The following is a 7,500-nucleotide window of genomic DNA, read 5'->3' as shown; positions in this document are numbered from 1 at the left end:
AAAGTGTGTGTGTGTGTGTGTGTGTGTGTGTGTGTGTGTGCGTTGCCTCTAGTCAGCAGGTCGGGTAAAGCGGTGTACGGAAAGCAGAACAAAAAAATGAATAAATAATAAGATGCAAAGCTGAAAGAATTCCTCAGGCTCATATGACACACACAGCAGAGTCTGGAGCTGATGAACAGAACTCTTCCTGCCCCAGAATCCATCTTTACTTTCTGTTCGTCGTGTGGTGTTTTTATTAATAACTCTTTATGAAACATCATCTGGTTTGTTCCTTTGTGTTTAACATGCGCTTGAATCCATGTGAACGAGGTGTTACTATAGAAACCATGATGTCATCTGAACACGTGGGTTATTATATACAGCTATACGTATAAAACATCACTGAGACAAAAAGTGCCATGTTCCTGATATTCACTGCTAGGAGTTAACAAACAACCCTCCAGAAACCTCCAGATTCCAACCTCCTTCCTCTTCGCTCATCCCATCCTTCTATCTAATGAGAAACACCTTTCCTCTCACTGATACACACAGATGACCTTAAACCCCTGATGAAGGCAGTCACCCACCTCTAAGTCACTACACACAAACCAGAGCATTTCAACCAAACTGACCAATAACAACAATCACCACCATAATAATAATAATAATAATAATAATAATAATAATAATAATAATAATAATAATAATAATTCAGACTGGTGTAATACGGCACTGTTATTACTGATAAGGAACAAACTTGAAATCTCTCACACCTGGAAAACATCAAAGCCGTCTATTCCAGTCTAATAAACGCTGAGATCGGATAAAGCATCAGACGTGTTGTAGAGACGTTCATTTTAGCCTCCTTTTTTTTTTTTTTGTGATTTTTTTGTTTTTATTAAAAATATTTTAAGTGTGTGTACACCTAAAGGTCTGAGTTGTGTTTTTGTTAAGGTGTGTGTGTGTGAGGTGTGTGTGAGGTGTGTGTGAGTTCAGAGTAACGTTGATGGAGTTTTTTCTACCTATGACTACATTCGGTTCTGGTATAAGAGTTGTGAAAGAACAAGTCTCTCCATGGCTGTTTGGCACTTTTTGACGACGTCATCATTCCGCAAAACTCACAGCACTACCAAAGAGCTGACGGGAATCTTAACATGATTCATCCTGTTTGGTCGGACCGTCTGCACGTATACGATACCGGGGAATTTCCTCCTGCAGCTTCCGAAGGAATTTCCAATAAATTCAAGGCACCGGATCAACTGAAAAACTTTTATTGACTTTATATAACAAAAAGTACGCCAACGCGTGTCTATGGCTCATCCGCCGTAAAACTAATCCCACTTGAACAGAGATTACGCTTTGAGTAAGTCAACCCTCCGTCCTGCCCCGAGGTACTCGAACCTGTGCCGAAATACACGGCGGCAACCAGAACAACCTCTTCAATGACCGTTACCATGGCGATCATATCTGACTCAAATATCACTCTGCGTCACACTTTAGCTTAAGCTGACACTCACGAGCGCTCGCTCAGCAAACCCGGGCCACATGGCGCTGACAGAACCTCAGGGTTCTCCTACGAGCGTCACCACGTCTTGTACTCCGAGATCATACCATCGGTATGAAGAGAAGCTTAGAAAAGAGAGTCAGCAGATTTTTTAAGCGCGAACATTTCATAGTTTTGAAAATGAAACCTGTTGAATGATTTAAAGAACAGCTACAAAAACAGAATCCTTTGATATTTAGTATAAATAACGTAACGTGACGCTCTAATGAGTCCAGAGCACAAATATTAGATTATATATTAAAATATTAGATTTTTTGCACACGGCATCATTCGCCACGTGGTTAAAGCACACGTCCGTGTCCTGCTCCGTCGCTCGCAGGGATAAGTGAGATAAAGTGACACAGTTCAGTAGTAAATGAATTACCTCACACTGCGGGGTGTTGGCGCGGTAACTCGCCTCGTCCTCGTCGTTCCTCCGACCTGTCGCCATGGTTTCACCTCCCTGCAGTCCACATCCAGAGGAGCGTCAGTTTAATCCCATCCCATCACGGCGCACGCGTCCGTCCTGCCTCGAACTCCCCGCATCCTGGAGGGGGAACAAGAAGCATTTAACTCCACCGACTTCACTCATCCACAGAATGAACATTTTCATAGAATACCTAGAAAGAAGCAGGTTTATCTTTCAGTCTCGTTCTAGACGTCCACGTGAACGTTTACGTTTAACTGACTAACATTTTAGTTACTTTAGGAATCTAAGTAAGACTAAAGTAAGAGTGCTGACTGAAGTGCCACATGGCTGAAGTGAGAGACTCCCTGCTGATCTTCAGAGCTACAGCAAACAACCACCACCATAAAAAACACACACACAAATGGCCTCAAATACACTCTTATTTAACCTAAACATAATTCAAAGGAAAAAAAAACATTTTTTCTCATACATTTACTATTTTTCATTCATTTATTTCAAACAATTATCCAACAATACTATTTTAGGTCGAGACATTGTACAATTTTAGTGTAAATGATTACCATTTAAAATCACTATTAAATAATAAAAAGAACTGAAAACAAATATACTATAAACATAAATAAATTCGGGTTGCCAGATTTATTAACAAACCCCTTAGTTTAGAAGTTTTTAAATTTTATAATTTTGAAAAAAGTGTGTTTTATGTAAACGCACTCAATCTGGCAACCTTTCCCAACCTAGCCTTGAAAAGTTTCTAGGCTTGACGTTGTTCTGACGGCCGTATCCCAAATCTCCTCCAGCTCCCTAACGTACACAGTAAGAACAGACTCGCGCCCACACCGACGAAGGGCACTCGATGTATACAACGACGTCAATTTGGGACACGACCCGCCTCACAAACATAAAAAACGACAAAAGTTTGCTCGCTCCAAAAGGATGATTAAATTAAACAGCGAATGTTAACAAGCTGAATACGGACCTGTCGATAAATAAAGTGTATGAATAAAAAAGTAAACGAATATAAAAAAAATAAATAAACAAAACATGACATGGAGTCTGAGGTTATGCTAAGCTAAGCTAAGCTAAGCTAGCGGTAGCTTCCAGCCTACCTGTTGGGAATGAAGCCGCAGAAACTTAACGTCACACCAAACGCCCATTGAAGACGAAATAAAAATCCACAGTCCGACTCATTGTCGTGATAGAAACATTATACTCCTTTGTTTACTGTAGTTTTGTAAAAGTAACAAGGTTAATTAAAAGTTTTTTGACCAACACAACACAAGTCACCAGCTAACTCGCGCGGAACAATGTTGGAATTGTGCTCGAGGCTCCACCACGGAATCCTAGGAAACGCCAGCCAATCACATGCCACGTAACATGTTGTGGGTTTTGAATTCCAGCCAATAGGAAGCGGTGTTACAATCGGCCATTTTATCTGTGTGTCTCTGTGTGTGTGTGTGTGTTTGTGTGTGTGTGTGGGTGTCTGTGTGTGTGTGTGTGTGTGTATATACTTTTTTATGGTATATATACTTTTTTAACTGCACATGCGTGTTTTTTATGTTTCTGTGAAATGTGTTATAATACCTACATGACAGTGTAATAACTCATTAATTATGTACTGATTTAATAATTACACTTCACCGTTCATAGACAGAGAGACACAGTGAGACAACAGCAGAAGACCTGAGGACAATCAGAGACAACAAGCTGAGGAACACAATGACAAGGTACAGACTCAGTAACCACAACCCTGATAGAGAGAGGGAGGGAGAGAGAGAGAGAGAGAGAGAGGGAGGGAGAGAGAGAGAGAGAGAGAGAGACAGGTGCAGAGAGAGAAAGAGAGAGGGGGCAGAGAGAGGGGGGCAGAGGGAGAGAGAGAGACAGGTGCAGAGAGAGAAAGAGAGAGAGGGAGACAGATACAGACAGAAAGAGAGAGAGAGAGAGAGAAAGAAAGAGATGGATACAGACAGAGAGAGAGAGAGAGACAGATACAGACAGAAAGAGAGAGACAGAGAGAGAGACAGAGAGAGAGACAGAAAGAGAGAGACAGAAAGAGAGAGACAGAGAGAGAGACAGAGAGAGACAGAGAGAGAGACAGAAAGAGAGAGACAGAGAGAAAGAGACAGATACAGACAGAGAGAGAGACAGAGAGAGAGACAGATACAGACAGAGAGAGAGACAGAGACAGAGAGAGAGAGAGAGACGGATACAAACAGAGCTGCTGCCTGTACATAGTTAGAGCCACCTGTTCTAACTACGAAGAAATTTTAAAATAATTCTTTCCCAAATTTAAAATTATTTGTCCAAACTTCATTTAACTGGAGAAACTCCACAAAACTCCAGTGTTTGCTGGGAGAAAAAAGAGAGACTGCATTTCCCAGGCAGCTTGGTACATCCATACCTGCCATAAGAAGAGAGAGGAGACCAATCACTAATGTGTTCATGAAACACACACACACACACACACACACACACACACACACACACACACACACACTATGGCAAAATTTGTCATGCCAATAAAGCTCATTTTAAAATGAACTGACAGAGAGAGAGAGAGAGAGAGAGAGAGAATAATATAACTAAGAATGTTTTTGTCTTCTACCAGAAATTAAAAAAGTGAAGTGAAGTTCAGAATATTGGTAACAGCCAAAGTGTTATTATTTTAGTAATAACGAGCTTTTGCTTTTGCTGGAGTTTCCCACTTTTACATTTTCCACATCCTGATTAGCCTGCGCATGCTAACCTACCGCCCCTCAGTGTCCCTGGCATAAACACAGCAGCTGTTTGGTTAGATTAGCACAGTCACATGGCGCTGCTGGTTCAAAGAGGGGTCGCCATGCGGCTGGCAGAAGCTGTGGAATGTGTGTGTGTGTGTGTGTGTGTGTGTGTGTGTGTTTCCTCCACAGAACAGAGCTGTTAATCTGTCAGTTACAATATTAGCAAGTACAGTGTGCTATAAGACGAACACTGCTATAATGCCTACACACCAGCTCCGGTCTCGGTCGGTTCCTGGAGACTTTATGCTGGAATTTCTGAAACTTCCAGCTTGAAAAGGTACCATAAAGGTTCCTGAGTCATGAAAAGTGACTCAGGAACTCAGGGGGGAAAAAAGATATCAGGGTCCTTCAAAGTGTATAGGCTCCTGAAAAAGTTCTGTAACCCGGAGAGGGAGTTCCTGATGGTTCAAGTTCCTGGAAAAAAGTTCCCAGACTCCTGCAAATGTCATGGGATCCTGAATAGGAGGATTTCTGTTTACTTCAGGATTCAGGACAAAAAGTTTATTGTGTTCTTGAAAAAGGTCCATCAGAATCTCCTGGGTTCAGAAAAGCAAAAAGATTGTACATCAATAAGGATTTGGATTAATGAAAAGAGTTTTTTTTTTTTAAAGAGTTCCTGGATTGCTGAAGAGGTTCCTGAATTCCTTTCTAGTTTCATTCCTGAAAAAAAGTTCATTTATCTCTGAAATCAAGATGTTCCTAAAGTCCTGGTTTCTCTGTATACAGACCAGGAACTGTTTCAGATACGCTTTTTCAGGGACTAGTGAGCACTCTGAGGAAACCAAGATCTTTTCAGAAGCCAGGAACTCTTTCAAGAACCCATATACTTCTGCAGAGTCCAGGAACTTTTTCAGGAACTGTTCCAGAAATCAAGGAATGAAGAGAAAATTTTCGTGGAACTTTAGTGACTATTCTTTAGAAATCGATGATATTTTTAGTAGGAAGTGAGAGACTTTTTTTTTTTTGAAGAAGAAGAAGAACAGGACGCTACCAGACTTCTGAGGCACTACAGCGAAGCCTGTTGAGAAAGCAGCATCTGACAGAATTTCTGCGGTGTGTCTGGAGCTGGACAAATGTTCCTTTCATTCAGGAGCAGCCACCTGTTCAGGGGGATTTAGTGACTGGGAATTTGTCTCAGAGCAGCACGGACACCATCCATCTGGAAAACTGGACAAACCTTTTCCTCAGGGCTGGAAATCGACGTCAGCTCCCGAGCTTCAGTTAAAGATTTTTTATGAACCTTTTCCTAAACTACAACTTAAACATTGCTGAACTGTGGGTGAGTGAGAAGGGGGCGGAGCTTACATTTCAATTTAGGAGCAAAAAATTGTCTTAGAAATTTATTTTGAATTGTTTTGAATTATCTGAAGAACCAAATCTTTTCTTATAAGAAATATTTATTAGCAGCAAAGTGCTTCATTAGTCTTCATTAGAGCTGCTGTAAAGTATAAAAGGAACTGGTTTGCTTCATTAAACAACATTAAAGTATTAAATAAAATGCAAAACAAGTTGCCAGATCAATCCTTTTTACCCACTTTACAAGTGAAGACTTAAATTTGTTGGCTTATTATGAGTTAGCAGGATCTGTGTGTGTGTGTGTGTGTGTGTGTGTGTGTGTGTGTGTAAGAAAGTTCCCAATCTGGCAACGTCAGATACCCAGCATGGAGCCGTCCTTCTGTTCAGATGGTGGACTCGTGTCAGGTGTGTGAACAGGTCTCTGTAACCATGAGGTCACACCACACACCAGAGCCCAACAAAACATTCCCACAATCCAGCCAGGGTTTTTTTTGGGAACTCTGACAAGCAATTAAAAAAAATAAAGCCTCAAATTCCCCGTGTGTGGTTACTGGAAATCCTGCCATGTTTCCCGAGAGAGAGATGGGCGTGTCGACAGGCTCCATTTGTGTGATTACATGACAGGCCACAGAGCTTCATGTGTATTCTGTGTGGTCACCTGACCATGACTCAAACACACCTTAGACACGTGTGATGTTCTTTCCACTGCTGCTGCAGGACGTGGAGGTAGAGCTGGAGGTGGTGAGGATGAGGACGAGCTAGAGGTGGTGAGGATGAAGACGAGCTACAGGTGGTGAGGATGAGGACGAGCTGGAGGTGGTGAGGATGAGGACGAGCTCAGGCAGAGACTGTAATCAGATTCTCCTCATGGAAACCTCATAACCTCAGGGATCATCTGAGATACAGAGTGTTTATAAACTGTCACTGGGTCTGACAAGCTCAGCTAAGGAGGTGTGGCCTTTCTGACAACAAATGGGTGTGGCCTTTCTGATAACACAGGGGGCGTGGTCTTTCTGATAACAAAGGGGCGTGGCCTCTCTATGTGTCAGTTGTGTAGGTTTGTTAGTGAACGCTGCTTTAATACTGTCAGCACACTGCTGAGAGCTGCAACGGGATTAAATTACAAACCACAAACTTTTACCTGAACCAAAACCCCCCCCACACACACACACACACACACACACACACACACACACACACACACACACACACACACACACAGCTCTGTGTACACAAGCGTGTTTGACTTCTTCTTCCACTGTAGTGACGTAACACACAGGTTGAGCAGCTGATCCTTCTGAATCACCAGCAGACACTTGTACAGCAGACAGTGTATATATGAGTGTGTGTGTGTGTGTGCGTGTGTGTGTGTGTGTTCTGTACAAAACTGCATTTAGCATAAAAAAGGAATAAAAATGAGATACATTTGTGTAAAAGCTTTAATCACATTAATGCAAATTAGAAATGTTACA

At 41.8% G+C, this 7,500-nt stretch overlaps 2 protein-coding genes across 4 annotated transcripts in view; both read right to left on the bottom strand.

Annotated features, from left to right (window-relative positions):
* Window positions 1–3,298, bottom strand: part of arhgap21b (Rho GTPase activating protein 21b) — a 30,719-nt gene extending 27,421 nt beyond the window's left edge. Inside the window, exons 1-2 of one of the 2 annotated variants that reach the window (XM_060873727.1) lie at window positions 3,062–3,298; window positions 1,908–2,069 (exon numbers count right to left, since the gene is read on the bottom strand). In XM_060873727.1, the coding sequence (XP_060729710.1) occupies window positions 1,908–1,973 (66 nt within the window). In that variant the 5' untranslated portion in view covers window positions 1,974–2,069; window positions 3,062–3,298. The remainder of the gene's footprint in view (window positions 1–1,907; window positions 2,070–3,061) is intronic. The other variant, XM_060873726.1, reaches the window with a different exon arrangement.
* Window positions 3,299–7,449: 4,151 nt separating this feature from the next.
* The window catches only part of prtfdc1b (phosphoribosyl transferase domain containing 1b), a 12,869-nt gene continuing 12,818 nt past the window's right edge, over window positions 7,450–7,500 (bottom strand). For both annotated transcript variants that reach the window (XM_060873349.1, XM_060873347.1), the window contains exon 9: window positions 7,450–7,500. This exon is cut by the window's right edge and continues 238 nt beyond it. The gene's annotated coding sequence lies outside the window, so the exon portion shown is untranslated.

Source organism: Tachysurus vachellii, chromosome 7 (assembly GCF_030014155.1).
Source record: "Tachysurus vachellii isolate PV-2020 chromosome 7, HZAU_Pvac_v1, whole genome shotgun sequence".
NCBI classification, from domain to species: Eukaryota; Metazoa; Chordata; class Actinopteri; order Siluriformes; family Bagridae; genus Tachysurus; species Tachysurus vachellii.
This window is presented reverse-complemented; position numbering and strand designations above follow the sequence as displayed.